Here is a 27,207-nt window from a genome sequence, read left to right on the forward strand (position 1 = left end):
GGGGGTGGCTGGCTGGGTGGATACACATTCAACACTCCCACGCACGTTGTCAGACCACTCTCCTATAATTCTGACTCTACTGGTTCCTAGACTGGGTGGATACGAGAGACAGTGGCGCTTCCCTGGCAGGGCGTTGGCTGATCCGGTCTTCAGAGAGGACATCCGTATGGCGATAGAGGACTATTTGGAACTCAACACAGGCACGGTAGACACTTGGGCCACATTATGGGAGGGTTTCAAGGCCACTATTCGAGGGGTGTGCATCACGAAACCTGTTGGAGCCTTACGCGAGGTCCGTGCCACTATGACACATATCGAGAATGACATTGCCGAGTTGGACAGGGACACGCTCCCTACCACCGATGGCGCTGCAGAGGCGAAAAGGTTGGAATTGTTGCAGGAGTTCAGAGACGCCACGGACAGGGAATTGAATTATCTGCACACACAACAATCACTTAGGCAACACGGGGAAGGTGACAGACCAGGTAGGCTCCTAGCACAGCTACTGCGCCCGCCCCGTCAGGCTGCGTATATCTCTGACATAGTTGATGACTTTGGCGTTCGACACCATACCACCCCTGCCATATGTGATGCCTTTCTTTCTTATTATAAAACACTATACACCTCCTCCCTGACCGAGGATCGTCGTGACCCTGGCCCCTACATAAATGAGATAGCTATGGTATACCTGGAGAAATCTATGCAGGATTTCCTGGCCGATCCTATCACTCCCGAGTATGTTATTGAGGCCATTGACGCACTGAAGGGCTCTTCGGCTCCGGGCCTTGACGGCTTCTCGGCCGACTTTTACAAGGAGTACAAAGAGGAACTGGTGCCACGCCTGATGGAGGTATACGCGGAGGCACTGGAGGCTGGGGTTTTGCCGCCCACACTTCGAGAGGCGGTGATTGTTCTACTTCCCAAGCCTGGCCGTGACCCCTCCCTTTGTGGCTCTTACAGGCCCCTTTCGCTACTCAATCTCGACTATAAAATCTTGGCCAAGGTCCTCGCAATCCAGTTATCGTTGCCAGTGGAGCAGATTATTTCTCCGGCTCATTCCGGATTTGTCCCCCACCGTTTCACCTCATTTAATCTCAGGACACTGTTTTCTGTCATACACAGAATAGACCCAGACACTCCGGCGGCAGCGGTGTTTTTGGACGCCGAGAAGGCGTTTGACTCTTTAGAGTGGCCCTTCTTTCTGTCCGTCATGCGGCGACTGGGAATGCCCACGATGTTCGTCGCCACCGTTGAACTTCTCTATACCGCCCCTAGGGCGCGGCTGCGCCTTAACGGCACCATCTCTGATAGTTTCCCGCTTTCGAGGGGAACCCGACAGGGTTGCCCTCTTTCCCCGCTGCTGTATATTCTAGCCATGGACCCATTGGTTCGTCACTTCCAGGAAAGTCATATGCACCGAGGCCTCCAGTTTCGCACGGGCCCGCTACTAATTTTCCTATACGCGAACGATACCATTCTCTATGTCCGGACCCTTGAGACCAATCTGGAACCCCTCCTTATGGAGGTAGCCCAGTTTGGGGAATACTCTGGCCTTCGTATTAACTGGCACAAGTCTGATATTTTCCCACTTACGCCCTCCACAGTCCGCTGGGACTGTCCATTCCCACTTGAATGGAATGTAGACTCGGTGAAATATCTGGGTATACATATTCATTTAGATACAGTCTCCATGGTTCGTCTGAACTATGGCCGGGCGTTAGACTTTCTGGAAGATAACCTCGCCTGATGGCTTCGCCTCCCTCTTTCGATGGATGGACGTATCGCTATCATAAAAATAATAGTGCTTCCCCGTTTCCTATATTTGTTTAACATACCGATCCCGCTCACCCAAGTCTTCTTCACTCAGCTGCGCTCGCTTCTGCTGCGGTTGGTGTGGGGAGACAAGAACCCACGAGTTTCCTGGCGGATCCTGACTCTGCCTTATGAGCGGGGTGGCTTCGGTGTGCCTGACTTTTATCTTTACTACCTCGTCGCTCAATGCGCTTATGCACACCCTTGATTCCACCCCGACGCTCGGATCCCTTGTCTAAAGCCGGAGGCGGACTTGGCATGGCCTATTACCCTCCAGACGATGCTACCTAGGGGCTTACCCCGTGACCCCCAAGATATTCAGACTGTCTCCACTACGTCTTGGATGCAGCTGCGTAGACTGCTCCAACGGGACGTACTATATTCACCAGCTCTCCCACTGCCGCATCCCCACTGGCTCCCTATCACTGCTGAAAAGGTTGTTTGTAACACTCTATCTAAATACCAACTTACCACAATAGGGGATTTGTTCCCAGAGGGACACGTCTTTTCGGTATCGGAAGACCACCAATTCACCGATCGGACGTTCATGGATTCATTCGTTTTGACCCGGTTGCGATCCATGCTTAGAGCACAGTTCCCCTCTTTCCCGCTTCCTCCGGACGAGATGGAGGCCCTGACCTTCTTAATACAGTCCAAACTGGTGCGCATATGGTCTCTAGGCTGTACAGACTGTTTGGCTGCTCTCCCTGCTTCGGACGCGTGAGTTCGCGCGGCATGGGAGGCTGATCTGGGCGGCGCTATCACTGATGACCAATGGCCCGCTTGCTGCCAGGCTACCAAACACGTCTGTCAATAGCAGACATGAATTAATACATTTCAAGTTTTTGCGGCGGCTGTATTTTACACCGGCCTTTGCTCACAAGCTCGACCCAGCTAGGCCGCATTGCTGCCCCAAATGCAGGGCCCCACATGCCGACTTTGCACACCTTACCTGGACGTGCCCGAAACTACATGGCTGCAGGTGCACCGCATATTGAGCGACATTCTAGAATGTGACCTACGGCCCATACCTGAGATTGCGCTGCTGGGATATGTTGTTGAATTTCCCCGCACGACGCGGAAACTCGCTGCCATTGGCTTTTTGCTCGCAAAAAGGGAAATTGCTCTACTTTGGGGTTCCAGAAGACTTCCCACCTCCAAAGCATGGCTCCACAGTCTGGCCCATTGCAATATCAACAGTGTGGAATACTCCGCGCAGATCCCGACTGCCCCGCGCCCTGTAGATATCTGGGGCCAGTATAGAAAATACATCAGCAGGTTGACACAGGCTGCAGTCTCAGGCTGCGAGTTCTATTGTTCCGGAGGGGGTGGGATAGATACTGATTACCCGGCATGGATGCATTGTTTGATGGGTCGGGATCGTTTTGTTGTTTTCTGCGCTTTGGTAGGGACGTGGAGGGGTACTGCGGATTCCATTGTTGACGATGCCTGGAGAAGGGGTGTGTGGTTCCCTGTTTCTTTGCTTACTACACCTCGAATGCCAAGATTGTTCTACTTACATTTACCCATATATCACACCGGCATCCCACGATTGCCTATGCAGCCGCTATTACCACCTTAGTCATGATTGATGTGTTGCTTGTCGCTCTCTCGCTGGCATTTTTCTTTTTGATGTGTTTTGAATTATGTATATCTCTTTGCATCATCCTCGCATGTGTGGGATTCACATACTGGAAAAAGGAAAATGAGGTTTCTAGAATGTGTTACACCATTTGTCATATCATTGGTCACGTTTTGCAGATGCTCATTTTGTATTATTACTAATGAAGTTTTCGATGTAATTTACACACCATGTGATTGTATGCTTATATGGACCAATCTGATGCAAATAAAGAGATTTAAAAAAAAAAAAGAATGGTATCTGATTATTCATGTGATGCTGGACTTGTGAAGAGCTATTAAACTTCACTCTGAATCTACTTCATTTTGTGATGATTTGGATGCTTCTTACTTCTTAACACTGGCGACGAGCGGGCTCAGATTCATTGCCCTTAATTGAACTGGACATTTTTATTGATTTATTACTATTTTTCTTGACTTCATTTTTTTTTTTTTTTTTTTGCGCTATCTTTGATTCTCCAAAAGTGCTGCACCATTGAATTGTTTCGGAATGGAACTATCCAGCTGAGAGGGTCAAGAGTACAGAATTTTCCATAATATACTGCTGTGAGTACTACAGATAACTTCACATTTTTTGAATTTGCAAGCTGCTTCACTCACCCATTATCCATTGTGGAATCCTCGGAGCTCCATGACAACACCAGTTTTCAACATCATTCTCTTGCGTGCTGCTACAATCTAGTTTCTACGTAGTGACATCTGAAAAGGGAAAGACGCATGCCGTATCCTGTCACCTTTGATCCTGCGTGTGTGCTCCTGTCACCTTTGATCCTGCGTGCGTGCCTCCATTTTGAAAACCCTCAGATTGCACATCCTCTAATGGTGTGCACACCATTTATTCAAAATCTTCATACTTTTGCCTTCATTAATGAAAAACATTGGTGATTGGGTCCCAGGGGGACTTGGCATGAGCCGGTGTTCCCCTGGGGTATTTCGCGCAATGGGATTATCCTCATGCGATCTGATTGGATGTTCGGGCGTGTGTAAGGGGCTGTCCAGATGCGGGGAGGGAGAGGGAGGGCGACGTCACTCGATGCGAGTGAAGGAGCGGTGGCGTTGTGTTTTTGACTATCAGCTGAGAGGATTTCCTGTCAGCGCTTAGTTATTTACATTGCGTGGCGGTTTTCTTGGATGGCGGTTTGAATATTCGAGCCATGTCAGCAGAAGATATTGCCACCAGAGAGGCGATAAGAGCACTGGTGGCTGTTGGGCGTACTGATTTATTACGGCCCGGTGCTGTGGTGGAAGGTTCTGTCGAAGTGAAGCGTCCTCGTCGCCTAGCAGCGGAAGGGGTGGGTTGCGCTGTCGCTGCTTGCAGGTCTGTAGCAGGTAGTACCACATAGACTTTGTGTGTGGAGAAAATGCCAGCTGTGCGACCACGGAGAGCGCTCTCTTCGGGCAGGAGTAGCCAAAGAAAGAAACCCGCACCCGCGCGTGCTGCCTCAGCTCCATGTGTTGTGAGGGGAGGTCAGCTTGTCTTTGCACCTCAAGTCCGGAAGTGGGCAGGAAGGCGAGGAGGTAGAGCCAGTTTTGTGCTAGATACTAGAGTGCGTCATGTGCAGTTAAGTGAAGAGACTCCTTTCAGTGAGAGCAGTTCAGGAGTTGGTAAAACGTCACAGGCGCCAGGTGTGTCTGTTTTGCAAACGGAAGCGGCATTGTCAGGAGGAATACCCCCAACGACCTATGCTGTACCCAAAGTGAGCAATAGAGTCGACATTGCGCCACAGGTTTGCTTCATTGGTCAGAAGAATACTTTAGTAGATTATTCCAGTGACAGCGATGATGAAGACTTTGGACAGTTGGAGGTGGTGGAGTTTGAAAGCTCCATAGGTGGAGAACTGGCGCCGAAAGAACAAAATATGCAGAGTGCGTATTCAGACTGTCAAGAGGTTTTGTTACCTCAGCCAAGAGGCCCCCGCGGGTTTTGTGTGATGCAGACTTTTGTTATGAGGAGCCCCATTCCTCTGGTGCTACATATGACTGTCAGGCGGTTGGGGGTGTTTTGTGGGATCAGCAAAGTGGGGAAAATCCTGGTTGGGAGGAGGGTCAGAGTGGGAGCGGGGTTGGCAGTAAAGACAGTGAAAGTTTTGAGTTTTTTCCGGAATCTAGGCCTCTGCCTCGTCACCCACGTGTGGAGTTTGATTCTGGATTTGGTCCACAGCAAGGGCAATAGGTTTGGGTGAACCATGCTGATATGCGTAAAAAACAATTCTCTGGTACTACATTGGAACAGGTAAAAGGTAGGTATGAAGCGGTTCCTCGCTGGAGCGGCGGGAACCTTGTGGTGGGCTCTGGTCACATTTCTGAGGTACAGAGTTCTATTCCTGTCACAGCGAAGCAAAGTGCGGCTTTGGGGGCAGGGCGTGTTACACGAAGCGAATCTGGTGCGGATTTTGGGCCCTCGGCCGGGCGCTTTACACGGAGGCCTGTGTCTGAGGTAACATATCATGATGTCGACATTGGTTCTGGCTCTATGCCAAACACTAGTTTTGAAAATACTGAATTCCGAGATGTGCATTATGGTGATTATGACGATTTTGATAAAGAAAATGAAATTCATTCAAGGGCTTGGGTGTCTAAAGAGGTGGCTGCTGGTTTGTATTTCAGAGATCTGGAGCGGTTCTCTCTTCGGAGCGTATGAAGCATGGCGGACATCATCAGCGTGATGGTCTGAAGGAATTTCATCAGAGGGCTTCGCAGCTACCAGCAGGTAAGGCAGACTGGTGGGCTGCGTGGACACAGCCTTTGGCAAGCGGCCCATGTGTGGGGCCTGTGGAGGGTGGAACTGGGGTGATGGCGAAAGGTCAAGAGTTGGATTCGGGGGCACAGGAGACGCCACAGTCAACTTCGGGGTCTGGGGGTCAGAAGGAAAGGGAGGGAGGGGTGAGCCCGGTGTCATCAGTAAGTAGCTCTTTGCGCAGTGAGAATCCAAGGAGTGGTCGTACGAAATTGCCTTATATGGGGGTGGCCATGCCCTTGGGCACTCACTTGTCGCAGAGAACAAGGCAGAGGATTTGGAGCCACGATTATGTGGATTTTTTCCGACTTTTACATAGAAACCTGCAGGCCAGGGAGGGTTCTAAGGAGGAGGAGCTGGAATTGTCATGCTGCCCTAAGGTGCCAAAAACAATTGAGAATTGGACGGCTGCTTTCATTATATATGCCAGTGTTTATTTTTGAGCGTTATCCAGAGTGGGCAGTGTCACTTTTTAAATACATAGATATCATCAGAAGGGCGCATCTACAGGCCGGGGGCTATGCTTGGTTGAATTATGATGAAGAGTTTCGGGCTAGGGTGAGTCTCTTTAATGATAAACCGTGGGGAGAGGTGGACCAAGAGTTGTGGCTACAATGGTTGTCGGGGCACCCGTCTTCCAACACGATACATACGGCCAGTGGTTTACCAATAACTTATCGGCCCTTTCTGCAGCGTCCCGCCACAGTGGGGGCAGGTGGATTGGGGAGAGGACAGTTGCCTACCACAGGAGCTTGTTGGGGTTTCAATCGAGGCTCCTGTGTGCGCCAATATTGCAAGTTCAAACACGAATGTGCACAGTGTGGGGGTAGACATGCCATTTTCCGGTGCTTTCCTAATCAACACCAAGGAGACCATGGGAGGGGACAGATGGGGTGAGGTACACTGCCACCACTTATACCAAAAGGCTCCTACCCCAATTAGGCTTCAAGCGATGATGCAGTGTCTGGAGATTTACCCGGATAGTGAGGCGGCAGTAAAGCTGATTTGGGGTTTTAGGTTAGGCTTTCGTATTTGGTATCAAGGTCCTAGAGTGTTACGCTAGGCTGAATTGCCTAATGTGGTACGGTTCAAATTGCAGAAAGAGTTGGAATTGGGTAGAATAGTGGGCCCTTTCTCACATTGTCCCCTGCCAAATTTGATGGTCTCGCCTCTTGGAGTTATTCCGAAGAAGGCCCTAGGTGAGTTCCGGCTTATTCATCAATTGTCCTGGCCGGAAGGGCAGTCAGTAAATGACTTCATCTCGTCAGATGACACGGCGGTGTCTTATGCGTCAGTTGATGATGCTTTACAGATGGTTCGCAGGGCTGGTGCGGGAGCGCAACTAGCAAAATGCGATATTCAAGCAGCTTTTCATTTGTTACCCATACATCCCATGGATTTTTAATTACTGGGTATGTACTTTAAAAATGCATACTATGTGGATAGTGTTTTACCAATGGGATGTTCTATTTCTTGTTCCCTATTTGAAACCTTTAGCAAATTTCTGGAATGGTGTGGTATTCGTCGATCTGGGCATGCAGCAGTCTGCCACTATTTGGATAATTTTTTGTTTGTTGGTGAGGCTGGTAGTGGGCAATGTGACAAGGTTTTGGCTTGTTTTCAGGATTTGGCAGGTGAGTTTGGAGTGCCATTGGCGGCGGACAAGACGGAAGGTCCGACATCGAAGTTGGTCTTCTTGGGTATAGAGATCGATACCGCAGCAATGGTGGCTCGTTTGCCCTTGGCTAAGGTGCAAGAGATCAGGTCTTTTCTGCAGGAAATCATTGGCGAAAAGAAGTTACAACTACGTCAGGTCCAGAGGCTTCTGGGTTACCTTACTTTCGCCTGCAGAGAAGTTAGAGCAGGTAGAACCTTTTGCAGGCGCCTTGGTTTTGCAATGGCGGGGGCTTCCTTGCTCCATCATCACATAAGACTGACGAACAAAATAAAGGAGGATTTGCTTATCTGGTTGAAGTTTTTGGATGACTTTAATGGAGTGTCTGTCAATTTTATAGATGAAGACACGGTGAGGCAGGTACAAATTTTCTCAGATGCTTCTGGAGCCCAAGGATTTGGGTTGTTCTGGGAAGGACGTTGGTGCGCGGAGCTTTGGCCGGCTCATTGGTTGGAACAAGGTCGTAGCATCGCCTTCTTAGAATTTTTCCCGCTTTTGGTTGCTGTTGGACAGGCCCCAGAAGGGGGCTCGCTCCCTCCCCGCAGGACAGAGCCTGGACACCGACTCTCCAGAAGCCACCCCCAGAAGTAACCCGTAACCCGTCCCACACGGGACGCCTGCCCCCGAACATCTCCGTAACACCGGCCTGGGCCTCCACCGGCACCATCGCCCGGGCCCAGCCGCATCTTGGACACTGTGCCACGAGGCCGCGTGGCCTCAGCTCGACCCTAACCCTGGGCCTGGCCAGGCCCCGACAGCCCGGCACCACCATCCACCCGGGAGGTGAACGGACCACTTGGCAGGTCAATGGGAGAGAGGAGTTTCTATGGCTCTCCCCCTCCAGGTGCCGATCGCCCCCAGCCTCCCCGGGCGCTGGCTCCACCCCCCTGCTGGGTGTCTGGACTCCCTCATCCCAGACCTCCCGACCTCCAAGTGCGAGGGTCCGGACATCAAAGGGCACCAGCCCTATAACTGGGGCAGCTCCAGAGCAGGAAGGCGGTTGTATCCTGGAGTCGAGAGACACCGTGAAGAACTCATCCTTGACGGACTGCTGGCGCTGCCGCAGCCCTGCCTTGTGAACTGTCGTCCTGCCCGCTGGCGCTGCCGCGGCCCTCTGCAACCTTCATCCTCGTCGGGACCTGCTGGCGCTGCCGCGGACCGTTGCCACCTACGATCTTCTCGGGACCTGCTGGCGCTGCCGCGGCCCGTCCTCCTAGAACACCAAGCTCGAGGATTGTGAGCTACCCATCATCTCATCGTAACTACCAGATTGGTAACAAGACTGTCCCGCTACCCTCTTTCCCCATCCAAGAGACTAGAATCGAGGGGACCCCTGAGTCCTGACGTCCTTGTACCATTCTACCGTACTTCAAGATTGCTTATAAACAACGTTAAACTTTATCTTTGTGTGGTGTCCATCTGTGGGGGGGAAGTTACTGGTCTGTACGATCGCTGGAGACGGCTCTCCCCGGAGACCTCTCCCCTTGTCCTCGGCCGACCCTCCAGGTCCCGTCTAACAGTTGCATTGCAAGTGTGGGGTGAAGAGTTTAAGGATCGCTGTGTGTTGTTCCATATAGACAACATGGCGGTGGTGAGTCTGGTCAATGGGCAACGAGCAAAAGATGTGAGGGTTCTACACTTGTTGAGGGCGTTCATGTTGCGAATCCTTCAGTTGAATGTTGTGTTTAAGGCAAAACATATTCCTGGGGTGAACAACTCAATTGCCGACGCTTTATCTCGTTGCAATTGGCAGAGGTTCCGGGAGTTGGTGCCCAGAGCAGACAGACACAAGACGGCGATCCCTTAGACCATTTGGGACCGGGGGAATGAGGATTGCAGACTTGGTTGAGAATTCTATAGCGGAATCCACGAGAAGGAGTTACCAGCAAGCGTGGTCTGACTTTTTGCGCTATGCTTCGGATCGTGAGAAGGACAGTACAGCAGTGGAAAGTGAACAGTTTATGTTAGAGTTTGTATTATATTTGATGGACAAAGGTTTGTCCCATACGACGATTTCAGGCAAGCTTGCAGGTATTTCATTTTACAGCCAGTTATTGTTAGGGAAAGTGGTTCAGATAGGTTTCCTTTTGAGGAAGATGTTGAAAGGTTTTGGTAAAAGCAAATTGCATGCAAAACAGTTGAGGGATCCTATTATATTTGACTTGTTACGGCAGATTTTAGGAGTCCTGCCTGGTTGTTGTTACAATGAGTGGGAGTTGGTACGCTTTAGGTTATGTATGGTGTGGCTTTTCTTTGGAGCGTTCCGCATTTCGGAACTACTGGGTTTACGGAACCAAGTTGGGATTCAGACATCAGATATTCACATCCTTGGGGAAAAAATCTTACAGATCAGGCTGAGACAGTCAAAGACAGACCAAACAGGGAGTGGGACAATGATGAGATTGGTAGGAAGTGGGGTGGTGGGTTGTTGCCCGGTTGAAGAGTGGGGATCATTTCTACAGTCCGCAGTGTTTCGTTCCGGAACGATTTTTTGTCATAAGAAAGGGGATCAGTTGACTTGTTTTCAATTTTTGGCAGTACTGAGAAACTCTGTCATTGGTTGGGGAAAATCCAACATGCTTTGGTACTCACTCCTTTAGAATAGGTGCGGCTACGGAAGCCGCTAAGTTGGGTTGGGGGAGGGAAGAATTACAACGCATAGGGCGACGGAAATCTAACTGTTACAGATATGTGAGATTGTAATGTAATTGTCGCTGTGTTTATAGTAGTAATGTTGGTTTTTGTATCGCAGGTAGAGTTCTGGATTTCCCTCGCAAAAAGAGGACTTGGATTGTTGGACATTCCATAGTTAAATGGGCATCAATTTTTGCTGAACAGCAAATTTGTGGACGAGGGTTAGGTTTGTATAGCAAAGAACATGAGGTGTTATGGAAAGGTGTGGGGGGAATGAAATGGAAGGATTTATTTCCCCTGCTATCTAAATTAGCTGCGGCTTGGGGAATACCAGACTTGTTAATAATACACCTGGGTGGAAACGATCTGGTGGACTTGTCAGGATTAACGCTAATTAAACAAATGCAACTGTATCTAGCGGTAATTAAAGCCAATTGGGTGGGTACTCGAGTGGTTTGGACTGAATTTGTCTATAAACAACAATGGAGAGGTGCCCGAGTACATGCGTCTGTCGAAAAAGCTCGCCGTAAGGTAAACAGAGCTCTAAAATTTTCTGCACAGCTATGGGCATAACGGTGCTGGCTCATAAGCATTTTTCCAGCGAAATGCTTCATTTATTTCGAAGTGATGGTGTACACCTGTCACAGATGGGGCAAGCATACTACCTCATGGAACTACGTGATGCATTGGCCAACTTGTGGTTTGTGGATTTATGGTGTTCGCAGAAAGAAAAATTAAAATATATATATATATTGAGCAAAAAGATAAGCAATGTAAGCACATTGGCAACAGTGGGGATGTGATGAGAGGTTGGGTGGGGCAGGAAAACTCTGAGGGTTTTCCTGGGTGGCGTGTTCTAAAGGGATAGGATAATCTAGAGCGGCTTCATCCTTTCTCTATGGGGAGGGGTTGGGAGGGTAGGTGGGAAAGAAAAGGAAAGATGGAAATAATACTGGTTGATATGGAACAAGTTATGGATTGTTGGCAAAGAATAAAGCATTGGGGAATGGAGATGTATACAATTGGGGAAAAAGGTTTTGGGGAAATTCGTACAAGGTATTGTTGAATAAAGATAATGTTGCGGAGTCTGTCTTTGGCTGTCCTAATAATAAGTGACCTTTTATGCTACTTAAGCAGAGTCGTGTGAGAGTCCTTATTTGCGCGATGGGTCCCAGGGCGACTTGGCATGAGCCGGTGTTCCCCTGGGGTATTTCTCGCAATGGGATTATCCTCATGCGATCTGATTGGATGTTCGCGCGCGTGGGAGGGGCTGTCCAGATGCGGGGAGGGAGAGGGAGGGCAACGTCACTCGATGCGAGGAAAGGAGCGGTGGCGTCATGTTTTTGACCCACCCACCCACCCTGGCTTTGAAAGAAGTCGGGAAGGGTGATTTTTGTTCTATGTTTGATGTACTCTTGTCCTGCTTATAGAAACCAAACAGAAAAGATGTCACTTTAGGGCACTATTGACAGGCTCCTTTTGTTATGTGTTGTTGGCGTGTTCTTAAGGGATAGTATAATCTAGAGCGAAGTCATCCTTTCTCTATGGGGAGGGGTTGGGAGGGTAGGTGGGAAAGAAAAGGAAAGATGGAAATAATACTGGTTGATATGGAACAAGTTATGGATTGTTGGCAAAGAATAAAGCCTTGGGGAATGGAGATGTATACAATTGGGAAAAATGTTTTGGGGAAAATCGTACAAGGTATTGTTGAATAAAGATAATGTTGCGGAGTCTGTCTTTGGCTGTCCTAATAATAAAAGTGACCTTTTATGCTACTTAAGCAGAGTCGTGTGAGAGTCCTTATTTGCGCGAATGCACACAGCGTGTCATTTTCAAAAGACATCACGATTATTTCTATTATAAAAGGAAACCATCAGTGACACGCACACCGCATACTTATAAGGTACATTAATTAACTAATTCTTTCTTTTTAACGGAACTACAGTGACACGCACACTGCGTGTTTATGAAATTTTAATCAACAAGCTCACATTTACTGCTCTTAGAAATATACGTAGTCATAACTAAGCTCTCTAATTAACAAGTTGGCATCTATTGCTCTTATAAAATACATTAAGCTTATCTATTGTTATTGAAGCATTCTACTTTTATTATCATCTTCTAACAGCTCATGTTTATATTCAAAGAATAAATATTTTTCATAATATTATTATCTTTACTCTTTCTTTGCCATTTATATTAAATTATGTCTGGCATTTTAACCCCTCCTTCCTTTCTCATTTCTGCTGGTGAACCTCCAATGGCTTGGGAGGTTTGGGAACCTGTTTTTTTAACCTTTGTGGAAGTGTTAGAAAGAGATGATTGCGAACCTGAAAGAAAACTATCCTTATTAAAACACTGTTTAGGAGGTTTGGGATTAATTTTTTTTTTAACTCTACCTGCATTCGTAAATGCTGGGAGAATTAATGTGTACCAGTATGCCTCTTCCCAACTTAATCTTCGCTGTGTAAAAAAAAAAAAGAACGTTGTCATGGAAAGATTTATTTTTTACTCTCGTAAACAACAGTCCGATGAATCGATTGACGACTATGTTTCAGCACTTAGATCCCTGGCAGTTTCTTGCGATTTTGAACACATCATATGAACAAGTTCTAAGAGACCAAATATGAATGCGAATGAATAGTAAAGTACAAGAAAAACTATGGTCTACTTCTGATTTATCATTATATGCTGCCATTGACATTGCCAAATCCACTGAACATTCGAAAAAATGTGTAAAAGGAATGAGAGGCACAGAGAAGAGTGATGTATTCAGTGTTACCAAGGAAACCAAGGATACAGAGAACACAAAATAATCTTTACACAAAGGAATGATAACTCCACTAAATTTGAAAACAAATATAAGAATACTAACACAAAAATTGAAAAAAGGAGCTCACAACTACTTTGTTTAAGATGTGGGAGTAATGGCCATTTGGCAAATTTTAAGGGTTGTCCTGCTTTTGACAAAGTGTGCTCAAAATGTAATACGAAAGGTCATTATAGTAAGTTTTGTAAGACTATCTCTAGAAATGTAAACTTTATACAATGTTTAGAAGGTAATGACATTTCTTATGACAATTATGAAAATGAGATCAACACAGTGATCAATGTATGTACTGATGAAAGTCTCTCCCAATTTCCTTCATGTTTCATCAATGTAGATGGTATCCATTTGAAATTTTTGGTAGATTTGTGTGCATGGTAATCTATCATCTCTTCAGAGATCTTTTGTGAGAAATGGCCTAATAGATCTCTTTTTCCTCATGATGTGTCTCCTGGAGGTTATACAGGACACAACATTGATTTAGTAGATTATTTTTCAGCAAACTTGACCTTTTCTGGTCGTCATACATTTAGTAAAGTTTATGTTGCAAAGTCAGGAAAGTCACTTTTAGGAAGGCAAAATCAAGAGCAGTTAGGCATCAGACTCTATTCCAGAGCTGATCATCCTGTTTAAGCAATTGATTCTACTACCAGTGCTAAAGCCAATTCAAGTTTCATTGAACAATTACTTATAGAGTTTACCAGTGTATTCAGTGGGAGATTAGGGAAATATCAAGTGTTTGAGCATGTTATTAAATTACATGAAAATTCTGTTCCCATACGTAACCAAGGTAAGAAATGTTCCTCTCTCTTACAGGGATAAGTTAAAAGACACGCTTAAAAATGTATACAATGAAGGTATTATAGAACCCATTAAGTCTTCTCCTTGGGTCTCTCCCATTGTTATTTCGGTTAAATCTTCAGGCAAGCTCAGATTGTGTGTAGACTTGCGCAGTTTAATTCGTGCGATTTGGGTAGATGCTCATCCCCAGCCAAATTTGTACGAAATGGTATCAACCTTGGCTGATGCACAAGTGTTTTCATGCATTGATCTAACAAGTGTGTATCACCAAGTTGTCCTCGCTGAAGAGTCTAAAAATGTAACCGCTTTTATAACACCCTAAGGTCTTTTCAGGTATTGTCATATGCCTTTCGGCCTTGCTAGTGCTGCATCAGTATTCCAGAGATTAATGAAAGAAACTCTGGAGGGGTTATCCGGTGCCATCGCATTTCAAGATGACATCTTAGTCTATGTCAAGAATCATGAGGACCATGATCGTAATTTACATAATTTTATAGCTGCCTTGTCTAAGAAAGATCTTACTCTTCGACTGGACAAATGCAAAATTAAAGCGAAGGAAGTCGAACATCTTGGACATACTATTAGTGGAAAAGGTATTAAACCTAAACGCAAACACATTGATAGTAATATTAATGCCCCTGTCCCTGCTTCGAAAGAACAGTTACTTGCTTGTCTTGGTTTAGTTGAATTTTATGCAAAATTAATTCCCAATTATTCATCAAAAGTAGACATTTTCAGATGTTTGCTTCTGAAAAATGCAAAATGTATTTGGTCTACTAACATGTCTGATGTTTTTGAGGATTTGAAAAAATGTATCACAAACGCTCCATGTTTAAAACCTTTTGTTTGTGGAAAAAAATGCATTATAATGGTTGGTGCCATTAATTCTCTTTTAGGTGATGTATTATTACAGAAGGACAACGGAAATGAATGGATTGTGCCATATGCCTCCACAGCATTAAGAGTGGCAGAAAAACACTATTGAAGAGATAATTACTCACTTGTGTATGGGATGCAGAACATTTTAGAAGTTTCTTATGGGGCACTGAATTTGTCATCAAAACTGATCACAAACCACTCGTATTTTTAATGTCCAGGTGGAGGTCGGTCTATGTCTACACGCTTGGCTAGATTATCTTCAAGGTTACAATCTTTCTGTTTCCAGATTGAATATGTTCAAGGGAAAGCGAATATGCATGCTGATTGCATGTCCAGGTTACCTATAGTTAGTGCCGAAATGTGTCACGAGGATGATGGTGAGGTAGCTTTTTCTACATGTGATGTGAATTTAATACATGGTGAAAGACCCAATTTTTGTGGAAAAAAGTGTGGTTGTCAGAAATGGAAAAATATGTTGAGTTAAACACTGTCAAAAAGTATATTGTACAAGGATGGCCAGAACAAAGGAAATTATTTAGAGATGTGAGTTTTCATAAAATTCATGATAAATTAGCCATTGAGAATGGTTTAGTTATGAGAGATGATAAAATGATTCCACCTTTCTCTTTGAGAGACACCATTATGGAGATTGCTCATGAAGGACACTTGGGTATTTCTTTTACTAGGAGACGGATCAGGGAAGCGTTTTGGTTGCCAAGTATAGATGTGTCTGTTGAGCATTTTGTGTACCAAATGTTCAGATAGTGATAAGTCAACTGTTGTTTTGCGTGCTGAATCTCATTTTGTTGATTTTCCTGTTTGCCCATGGCAGAAATTAGTCTTAGATATCATTGACCCCTTTCATGTTTTACCAAAAAATGAAAGTTTTGGTATTCTGCTCATTGACTATTATTCGAAATGGCCTGAAGTCAAGATGGTTAAGGAGGTTAATTGAATTTCTTAACAACATTGTTTGTAGAGAAGGTATTCCACAGGAAAATGTTTGACAATGGACCTCAACTTATTAGTAAAGAAATTGAATCTATTCTGGAGAAGTGTGGAATAACTCATAGAAGAATTGGTGTTTCCCATCCTGAGGCCAATGGTCAAGTTGAGCGTTTTAACCACATGGTGAAGGAAGCAATTCAATTATCTATCAAAGGCGGACTCAATTTGCATAATGCTTTGCAGTCCATGCTGTTAGCATATAGGACTTCACCTAACTCAGTCAGTTTGGTCAGTCCTTTCGAACTTCTCAGGGGCGCAAGCCAAGCACTAAGTTGGTTCCTTGGTGGTTGAAAAAAAAATATAAATGAGGATAAAAATACAGAAATGATTGACTATGAGTTAGTTAGGCACAGAGCTATTGTCTACAAAGAAAGAATGAAACAGGTCATGGACAGGAAAAGAGGTTCTGTGAGTAAACAAATAATTGCAATTGGTGAATTTGTCTGCTTAAAGAAAAAAGAGTGTTTCTAAAGGTTCTCAAAGTTGGTCAGATCCTAAGAAGGTTATTGAAGTTTTCAACAATGCTGTGAGAATTGAGGGTGGAAGTGTTTGGAATTTCAACAGGATTTCCTTGTTCAAGGGTGTCGTTCATCCATCTAAGGATTCAGTTGCTAATGTATTATTAGACGTTGAGCATAATAAGGTTCCTATCAAGCAGGAGTTGCATCATTCCTACCATAGTAGGAATAGTAGTGATTCCACTAGGAGGATTCGTAACCATCGTCTTCCTGAGAGATTCAAGGACTATGTTATGAGTTAAAAAAAAGGGGGAAGATGTGTTGTATATAGCATTGTAATCATCGTGTTGGTCACAAGCGTGTTTTCCTTGTCTCGCTCGTGACTGTCACGATCTCCAATGTGTTGTTTTGTTTCAATTAGAGTTCCAAGTGGGGGGTTAACAGGTTAAGAATGGTATGCGATTATTCATGTGATGCTGGACTTGTGAAGAGCTATTAAACTTCACTCTGAATCTACTTTCTTCATTTCGTGATGATTTGGATGCTTCTTACTGCTTAACAAATAAATCATTAATAACATCCTGAGTATGAATACTGGATTCAAAATGTGGTTTTCCACTACTGGTACGTTATGTTGAGAAAAAATAAAGTTGTTTGTTAAGACATCACCCAGTACGTGCTTTCTCCACCTTGCAGGGTTCCCAGAGATCGAAGATATAAGCAGTGGATAAAAGGATGACTGTCTGATGTCGAACTGGCTTTCCATGCCTCCTTGAACCTATTGAGAGCAGAGTGTGATAGGGAAATGCAAAGAGGCTGGGAATGTGGTCAATTGCCATCTGTTGCATCTTTCCTGTTATCTGCAGATCTATGCAGACCCCAGGATGAGAGGGAGTTATCCATGATCCTAATTGGCCACCATTCAATAGGACAATCTTGGCTTATCCTTTCTTTACTGTTCATATCATGTGATATCTATGTGTACTTAATCAAAAAACTAATTTTTTCAGGTGGGTAGTGAACAATTCAACACATCAAGTCTTAGCTCACTGAGCTAGCCCAAAACAAATGTATTTAGATACATGAATATTGTCAGCATAATTTAAAGTGGATTTCAAGAGAATCTTTTATAAGATATAAAGCTGATGCCAATAACCAACCCATAATGTTGTGCAACTAATCAAATAAAAGCTTTGGAATATATTTCTGATATAGATAATGACGTTTAGACCTAATAAATCATTTGTGACATTTTCAAAATTCTTCCATTTTGTTCAAGACATTGTTCATGGAATTGTAAATTGCTTATCTTATTATGTACCTACATGCTTTTTTTTGAGTCCGAACATATGTAGAAGTAAAAAGCAATGTCAAGCAGACCATCTTCAAAGAGCCCATAATGAGACCAATAGTGTCCATCTTTTTCAAGCCGATCAAGATTGTTCACCTCTAAAAAAGAACATAAAAGTGGCATCGAGTTAGCTGTTTAGTCCCATATTTAGCAGCAATAATACTATAGAACCAGATCTATCCAAACGTATTGATTCATGACTTCTCACTCTAGACCCTCTAAACGTATCCATCTTGATTTTGCAGGTGGAAATCGTTTGATATAAATATCACAAGTGCGGCAAAGATGCTACTAACTGCCTGAGATTTTCATCATGGTCCTGTAAGCAAACAAGCAGTATCTTGTTCACATTCACTTTGTCACATAGTGAATGTCATTGGTGAATTTTTTTTTTTAATTTCTTTTATTTAAGGCATGTGTATAGCACCAAACCCAAATTTGCAGTAGCCATTGGACAATTTAGTATCATATATAATCAAGGGACAGAAGCTTCATAGTCAAGAATAGATTGAGGACATTTGGGGCACGATTAATAAAGGTAAATTTACATGTGCAGGTTAACTGATGTGTATGTCTACATTTGCATGTCTACACTTTTTTGCTATATACTATTTTCAAATATCGCTGATGTAGGTTTACACATTTTTGACAGTCACTATATCCAAGTGCCAGCCACGGCCGGCAGTGGGAGTACCTGCAGGGCGGTGATGTGGGGAGTGGGAGAGGCAGGGTGGGGGTAGTATTGTATGGATTACGGAGTTTTACAGGTAAGTAAACATTTAAATAAATAAAACAAATTTCGTTGCACGCACTGCATCGCATTTGGGGATGCAGTGCACTCAACGAAATTTGTTTTATTTATTTAAATGTTTACTTACATGGGAAGCTCCGTAATCCATACATTACTACCCCCCCACCCCACCCTGCCCACGTTGTGGTAAATAAAATTACCGGGACTATTTTTCTATACATTAAATGATAATAAAGGATAGCTCAATCTCAATAAAATGAGAGGCAGAGTCCGTGGTATCTGAGTCATACGGGCTTTAATTAAGTGGCTCGAGCCAATGGACATCAGGTTCCATCACCACTAAGGTTCAGGAAGGGATATTCAACATTTTATTAACAGCACACAATATATATAGTAAAACTGTACAGTTGTATTGAATACAGTAGGCGTAACAAGTGAAAAGAAGAAGATAAGAACATATGGGCGTAAAAGAAGGCGTGTAATAGGGCGTACACGGAGGTGTGTGATGTGGACGTCACAGAAGTGTCATAGGTGGGTGGATGCATAGAGAAAATCTGCAGGGTCAGCAGGAACTTTAATACAGATGTGCAGATGCGCGCGCAACTAGTATGACGTGAGATTGACGTGTAACTGGGGAGAACTGGGGGCTTGACTTTAGCACTAGTAGAGGAGACAGAAGTCTGGGATGTCAGAACGACCTGGACCTATAGCATATCTGGTATCTTGTGTTTGGAGGATGTATTATCTAGAGTAAAAGGTCTCTCGGGCAGAGGCTATTCATCATTGAATGCTAGTGGGTGCATACGTGTCTTGGTGCAATGCGCGGGGCCATGGGCCTACTATGGCAACGGGAGCAGTAAATTACTTGCATGGAGACAGGATGGCCGGGCCCTTTGCTCTGTAGCCGGGAATATGTTTACCTATTTCACTAGACTGGAATGTGTTTTCGAGGAGGCTGAACAGATAACTGTAGGCAAAATACCGTCTTGGCAGGCAGGCCGGGCTGAGCCGGGCACCACTGTGCTTGAGCAGGAAGTAAGGCAGAGGTCAGGGATGCATACCTAAACTGCAGCTTTCAGAGACAGAAGTGGTTCGGAGTCAGAAAACAGGGCCTGGCTCGGCTGAGCCAGAAAACGTGTGTTTCTCGATGTTAAAACGTATACCATGTAAAGACGTTGGCATGGTAGGTTTTAAGACTGAATTATCGATTCATTCATGGTGGATCTGGTAGATGACATGTTAACGTTGGACGCAAATGCATATGCGTCTTCATTTCCGGCCATGGAGGGAAAATGCATGGAGGTCATGCACATACATGGAACGTTGGGGTACACGATAGGGGACATACTTGGCCATATAAAATTCAATTTTCCTCATTCCCTCCTTGTCCCCTATGTTCCCTTCAGGATATATCTATCTTCATGAGACCATCTATCTGTTCATATAACATCATTTGCTCGTCTCTTTTCATTCGGGCACGAGAACGTGAACTTGGACTGGGAATACAAGCTGTGGCGCACAGGCCGCAAATCGCTGGCCCACATTGCAGACAGAGACAACAACTGAATACTATGAGCAGTATTATTTGTAGGAATGACAGTACTTTCCATCCCCAGGCTGATATCACGCTCCAGAGCCAGCCGGACCAAGTCCAGGTGCCTGGATTCTGGTGTAGCTGATGAGCTATATTATGAAGCCGTGTTATGGCTTTGTACACTGACGGTGCGTTATTAGGAATGAAAATACAACAACTGGATCCGATCACTCTACAAGCTCCACCCCTATCGGCCAGGATGACGTCATGGACAAGGCGGTTCTGAAGAACAACAAGTCTCATAGCAGACTGTTCTTCTGTTAAGTTACCTAGGGCAAAAGTAGTTTCATTCACTACTGCTTCAAGGGTTCTGGTCAATTTGCGTATCAGTTTACTGTTTTGGACAGGACCTACAAAGAAAAAGAATCCTTTATTGAAATCTGTGTATTGCTCCCACGCTGTCTCGGTCTGATCGACAATTGGGGATTCAATCCCTCTCCTGTGTCTGACATGCACTAGATGGGTATTTCGGTGATAATCGGATGGGGCTAGAAAAACTGGTGGCAGTAGGAATGCAATATAACATGTTCCATCCCAATCTATGGGCAAACGTACATAAGCTGTCTGACCACAAATGAAATAGGAATGACGGGAGGCTTTGAATGTAGACTTTCCTTTATCACTGAATTCGACTACTGTATTACAATCACTGTGTCCTAGGTGTACTGAACCATTCTTTCTAACACATAATTCACCTTTCACTGGTAAAACTGTTATAGACGGCAAGTTCAAATTAGTCTCGGACTGGACATTCAGAATCATGAGGTTAAGGGAAAAATTACCTAAATCATACACTTCATTTTCTAGATCGGTACCTGTCCTTTGGGGAAGACCGTCCTTGTCTGGGAAACAGGCTTTATTCATAACTGTATTCAGATCTCCCCATATCCAATTGCTCTGGGAATCTGTGGACTTACTACCTAATGAGGACATTAATGCAAACCATGCTCCACACGAACCATTGTGTGAAAACGGATAAGGAAAGAGGGGCAGAGCTCCCTTCATTTTCTGGTAAGGGGGGAGTCGGCCACATACCCAGCAATTAGTGGCATTGCTGGTCTGGTGAGAATGGTGTAACATACGGATAAAAGTATTGTTGCGCAGTGCAAGGCGATAGGATAACTCGTGTGGGGGCAGGTCACTAAATGTGTGCTCTACAGTGTCATTAGAAGAAGAATGTACATGTGAACCAAGCGGAGGAAAGAATACATGTAACGTCCAGCTTATACATATGATCGTAAGACTCAGAAAAAACATAAAAAGTAAAGTAATAATGCATCGGCTTCGGAGATTTTTACAGTATTTCATTCTCTTGATTTCCTGTCTATCTCTCTCACTATTTGGGTCTATCTTATACATGTCAGAAACCTGTCTAACCGCTTCACCCAGGGGGGGACTTAAACAATTAAACGCTGTCTGACTTACTAGACCTCAGTTTCGCTTTATACTCCTGTTGCAGAGTTTTCTCTAACAGGGGGAGTTTAGAGTCAGTATCTGGGCAGTCCTTGGGAAAAGTCTCTGGACACAGTCCATGAAAGCGTTTGATGTGACTGGAATGGAGCCACCCTTTACGTCCTTCCAGCTTCACCGCGGTCCTTGTAGTCATCAGAACGAGCTTCGGCTGCTTCCAGCGGGGCTCCAGAGGGCTTGAGCGATCAAAGTTGCGGACCACCACGAGGTCCCCGGGAACGATTTCATGCGGTTTCACCTGGGTGTTGTCTGGGAAGGCAGCCGTGACCTGTGAACGACAAGATAGTAGTGCAGACATCAAGGAAGCCAAGTAATCTGTCAGCATATTACTATCGACATCTGTTATCTTACGAGGCATAGGCGTACCCCACATGTTTGGGGGACGACCGAAAACTATTTCATACGGTGACAAACCAGTTCTGGAATGGGCTACCATACGCATGTAAAAGAGGGCAACTGGAAGGGCTACTATCCAATCTACACCTTTTTCTGCACAGACCTTCGCTAAACGTGTTTTCAGAGTCTGATTGTGTCGCTCGACGAGGCCAGCTGCCTCGGGTTGTCGTACGCAGTGGAACTTCCACTGGTACCCTAACAAGAGTGATACCTGTTTCATAAGCTCGGACGAGAATGGCTGTCCATTATCTGAGTACACAACACGGGGCAAACCGTATCGCGGGAAAAATTCACGAACCAACTGCTTGGCAGTGGTCACGGCAGTGTAATCTGGGACTGGATATGCTTCTGTCCATCGGGAAAGGGCACATACAACTACGAGGACATACTTGAATCCTCGACAGCGATCCATCTGGATATAATCCATCTGGAGGACTTCAAAAGGATGGTCAGGAGGATGAAATCCACCTTGTTCCACGGGAATGCCTTTGCCTGGATTGAACTGACAACAGATCATGCAAGTACGCACTTTCTGTTTTGCTGCTGCTCGTAAATGCTTGTTGAACCAAAGGTTTTGAATGCTGTCTAATATGGCTTTTTCTCCTAAATGTGCTGGACTATGTGCTGTATTAATGATAACTTGAACCATGGAGTCGGGGAGAAACCATGTGGCTTTCCCCTTTGTCATCCATCCCTGGTCTGTCTGGACCCCTCCTTGTTCAGTCCATTTCTTGAGTTTGTCTGGAGTAGTATGTGTCTGTATGTCTAATACATCTTGTGTGGGATCCCTGACTGTCATGCAATGCGTCAGTGATGAAACTTCTGTCTTTGTCGTGTCAGCTGGAATGTCTGTAGTCTGTACTGTAAGCTTGGCTGTTCGATCTGCCAGGTCGTTACCCTGGGAAATGGTGTCAGTAACTTTCGTATGTGCTTTGCACTTCATGATGGCTATGGCTGTAGGCAAGTGTACTGCTTCTAACAGAGCTTGAATGAGGGGACCATGCTGTATCTTGGCACCGTGAGAGGTCATGAAACCTCTTTCTTGCCAGAGGACTCCGAAGTCGTGAACGACTCCGAATGCATAACGTGAATCTGTATATATGTTTACTTTCAGGTTCTTGGCTCGTATGCAGGCTTGGGTCAGAGCGATGAGCTCTGCTGCTTGTGCAGACAGGGTGTCAATACGATGTGTTTCTATGACTTCAGTTTCAGTGGTCACTGCATATGCGGCCACTAACTCTCCTGTACTTGTTCTCATACATGAACCATCCACATAAAGTGTCAGGTCTAGGTCTGGTAATGCAATGTCTGTCAAGTCTTGTCTTGGCTTCGTCATGGTGTTAATGACTTCCACACAGTCATGTGGCGTAGGGTCTGCTGTATTCGAGGGTAACAGTGTAGCAGGGTTTAAAATATTGCAACGTCTGATCTCTATGTGTGGCTGAAACAGTGTCAGTTCATAACCTGTCAATCGTGCTATGGTCAAGTGCTGAGTCTGTGTCCGGTTTAAAAGAACTTCCACAGAGTGTGGAACCTGTACTGTCAGGGGATGTCCTAACACTATGGAATCGCTTTGTCTGATAGCTAGAGCTGTTGCTGCAACTGATTTGAGGCACGCAGGCAAAGCTTGGGCTACTGGATCCAAGGTACTAGAAAAATAAGCACAGGGCTTGTGTGAACCCGCTTGATCTTGTGTGAGAACAGATTATGCTGTACCATCGCGTTCAGTGACAAAAAGTGTAAAAGGTTTGCTGTAACATGGTGTCGCTAAAACAGGTGCTTGACATAGGGCTTTCTTCAATTCGTCAAAAGCAAGTGTATGTTCTTGAGTCCAAGGGAGGACAGTCGATGTCGCTGCCTCCTGTGTTGTCAACTGTATGAGTGGCTTGGCTAGATATGCGTACTGGGGAATCCATTGTCTACAGTAAGAGGTGAGGCCTATGAAGGCCCGTACTTCCTTTTGTGTCTTGGGCTGTGGTAGATGTGCAATTAACTGGATACGGTCAGGTGTCAGCTGTCTACCCCTCTTGGACAGCAAGTGACCAAGGTAAACAACTTGCTGGACACAGAATTGTAGCTTCGAAGGGGATACCTTATGCCCAGAAAATACAAGACTGTCAGTGATGCACGTTCGCAGTCAAGTTCTGTTCGGGCTGTGATCAATAGATCGTCAACATACTGGAGCAGAGCAGTGTCAGTAGGCATGTGAATACTGTCTAGTTGTCGTTTCAGGGCTTGGCTGTAAATACTAGGACTTTCTGTGAACCCTTGAGGTGCACGTGCAAATTTGAAGCTTCGGCCATTTAAACAGAATCCGAAAAGGTACTGGCTTTCCGGATGGATGGGGACACTAAAGAAGGCGTTCTTGAGATCTATGACAGTGAAGAACGCTGCTTCGGAATCAATAGCAGTCAATAGGGATGAAATATCTGGAACTACTGGGTACTGGGGTATGATACATTTGTTGAGTTCTCGAAGGTCGATCACCAGTCTGTAGACTGGAGGTGCATTTGGGTCAGTTTGTTTAAGAATCGGAATGATAGGAGAATTACATACATTGGAGTCAGTTTCTACAACCACTCCTTGAGCAATGAGTTTGTCAATAATTTTCAGTAAGGCTGCTACAGCCTCAGGTGGTAACTTGTATTGTCGGATTCGGGGCAGTACAATACCTTGTTTCAGAGTGACACGATATGGTGTAATGTGCATACAACCTACAACCTACATCAGTTGGACCTTGCGCCCATAAATGCTGTGGTACATTCTGCAATCTTGGATCAAAATCTCTTAACACATAATGTCCTTTAAAATCACGTAAAAACAATCTCACTCCTTCCGGAGAACAACAAATAACTGCTCCTAGTTCTTTCAATGTCTTAATACCAAGCAAGTTTTCTGGACATGATTTCGTAAGTAACAAGTCTGTAGTGCGGGACAACGGACCAACTGCTAGGGAAACTGGCTTTGACACTTCGTTAACAATAGGCTTTCCTGAAAAACCCAGGGAAACATTTCTTGAACCTGAGAGGGGAGCCCCTGAAACCTCGTCATGACTGATGGTAGTTCTACTTGCCCCTGTGCCAATCAAAAATTTTCTGTCTTTCCCTAATACCTGACTATGTACATAGGGACCCTCTTGATCTACAGGAACCTCGATAAGAGGCAAACCAACTTCCCTCTCTAGGCTGTTTCATGAATACTGTTGATAATCTGGATAATCTGACTGTGCATACTGGTACATTTGCTGTGTAACTTGTTGTGTGGCAGCTATGGGCTGGGGTACGGCTACTGTCTGTTGTGTATTCTGAGGATGTTGCGTGTTCTGCGGAACATGTTCCTGTCTAGGAGGACGCGGTCTTTCTTTCGTCTTGCCTGTAGCTATGTTGTGTTTCAGAACGGCACATTCGTTTACATAATGACCTGGCTGTTTACAGTAATTGCATGTCCCTTTAACAGGAGCTGCAGAATGACTGGTCTGTGTAGTACCCTTCTTCTGGCTGTCAGCTGGGACAGATTGTGCAACTAGCACTTTCATTTTCGTGTCTTTCATGCGTCTCTTCTCGTGTTCTTGCTCCTCTCTAATTCGGTTCTGGTGGTACTGTAACATTTGTAACATTTGGGAAGGAGTGTTAGCTTGCCAGGTACTCTCGACTTTCAGTACTCTATTTTTCACTTGTGGTAAGGAATTCTCTACTAGTTTGGTCACAAAAAGATGTGGATATGATTCACTACTTGTTTTCAGGCCGCTATTAATAATAAAACATTTCTCGAATCTGGAATAGAAATCACTAGTGTCTTCGTCTTGTTTCTGTTTACAAGCTGAGATGGCATCCCAGTCTTCCTTTTTAGTAGCTAGTAATCTTGGCAAAACCTGTACTAATAACTCGGGCAATGCTTTGGCTTTATCCCCGAGACCAGTGCCAGGAACTCGTGTGTTTTCTTTGTTTTCTAATTCTGCCCAGTCTATCTTTTTCTCTCCCACCTCCCAATCTTTTTCTTTAAGTTTCTCGTAAATACCTGCAGGCAACAGTACTTTTAACATTTTAATGATATCGGGATACGTGTACTCTCCCATGCGGAGCATGTCTTTTAATTCACGGTGAAACCCTGCTGGATCTTTATCGTGACAAGGCACTAACTTTTTCATTTCCAATAGTTCTATTTTCGTCAAGGGGGTGTAAACAAATACTCGTTGGAGCTCACCACCCGTTGTCTGAATGGGATGAACTTCTCGTAAGGGATTCTGTCTGTCTATGTAAAAAGTTTTCCTTACTGGGGGTGGAACAGGAACGAAATGTGGAGTCAGGAACGTTCTGTATTTGTGTCGTTGTTCTAGAATGACATTAATCAAATCGGTACCTAGGCCTCTCCATCTATTTAGGAGTAATTCTTCCAATACATTATGCAGGGGACCTGGATCAGAATGCTGACTTTTGTACAGTGTAATGAGATGTTGAATCATGTACATACCAACTAGTCGCTGTTCGTCTAGGGAAAGATTCAAAAACGTTTGGGCCACTACGTCGTCTGGATATATACTAGAATTACTAGCCCATTGAACTGCTGATCGGGCTAATTCCTGTTCATGCATGGTACTAAGCTCACTGTAACCTAGTCGTTGTTTCAGTACTTTATCGGTGGCTTGGAATAAATGCTCAAGAGAACATTGTTCTGGTCTGGGAGGAAGAAAAGATTTCTTGCACTCTAGGCGTATGGGTCTGTCAAAGGGTCTTGCCCTACCTACGTACGCTATTCTGTCTTGATCCTCAGTGTCTAGATCATCGTCATCTGAGACGTCATCATCCTCTTTCTCGGCTTCTCTCGTTTCTCTTTCCCTTTCGTGTATGCCTTGAATTTCTTTACGAATCTTTCTGTACATGGATTCTATGCAAGCTTGTTTACTATGTTTTCCATCAGCTATGTTATCACTCCATTTTATCAGGGCTTTCATTTCGTCTTTGCTATTACCTGGCCGATCTTGTTCCCTTATCAAACAATTTTTCAAAAACTGTAAAATCATACTTTGAATCTCCACTTTCCTGTGTGCCATGGCCTCGTGTATACTTTCTGGTCTCTCCCCCGTTCTGATAAAATGATATATATTGTCTAAATGTTACTTCATGTCTGGAAAAATAGTCAAGTAATTTGTAACACGTCTTAAACGTATGGAATA

At 44.8% G+C, this 27,207-nt stretch overlaps 1 protein-coding gene across 3 annotated transcripts in view; it reads right to left on the reverse strand.

The window, feature by feature from the left end:
- The window catches only part of LOC147697185 (interleukin-5 receptor subunit alpha-like), a 360,931-nt gene that overhangs the window by 242,119 nt on the left and 91,605 nt on the right, over window positions 1–27,207 (reverse strand). For all 3 annotated transcript variants that reach the window (XM_086934250.1, XM_086934252.1, XM_086934251.1), the window contains exon 2: window positions 17,798–17,921. In XM_086934250.1, the coding sequence (XP_086790376.1) occupies window positions 17,798–17,891 (94 nt within the window). In that variant the 5' untranslated portion in view covers window positions 17,892–17,921. The remainder of the gene's footprint in view (window positions 1–17,797; window positions 17,922–27,207) is intronic.

Source organism: Lissotriton vulgaris, chromosome 8, assembly GCF_964263255.1.
Source record: "Lissotriton vulgaris chromosome 8, aLisVul1.2, whole genome shotgun sequence".
Taxonomy (NCBI): domain Eukaryota; kingdom Metazoa; phylum Chordata; class Amphibia; order Caudata; family Salamandridae; genus Lissotriton; species Lissotriton vulgaris.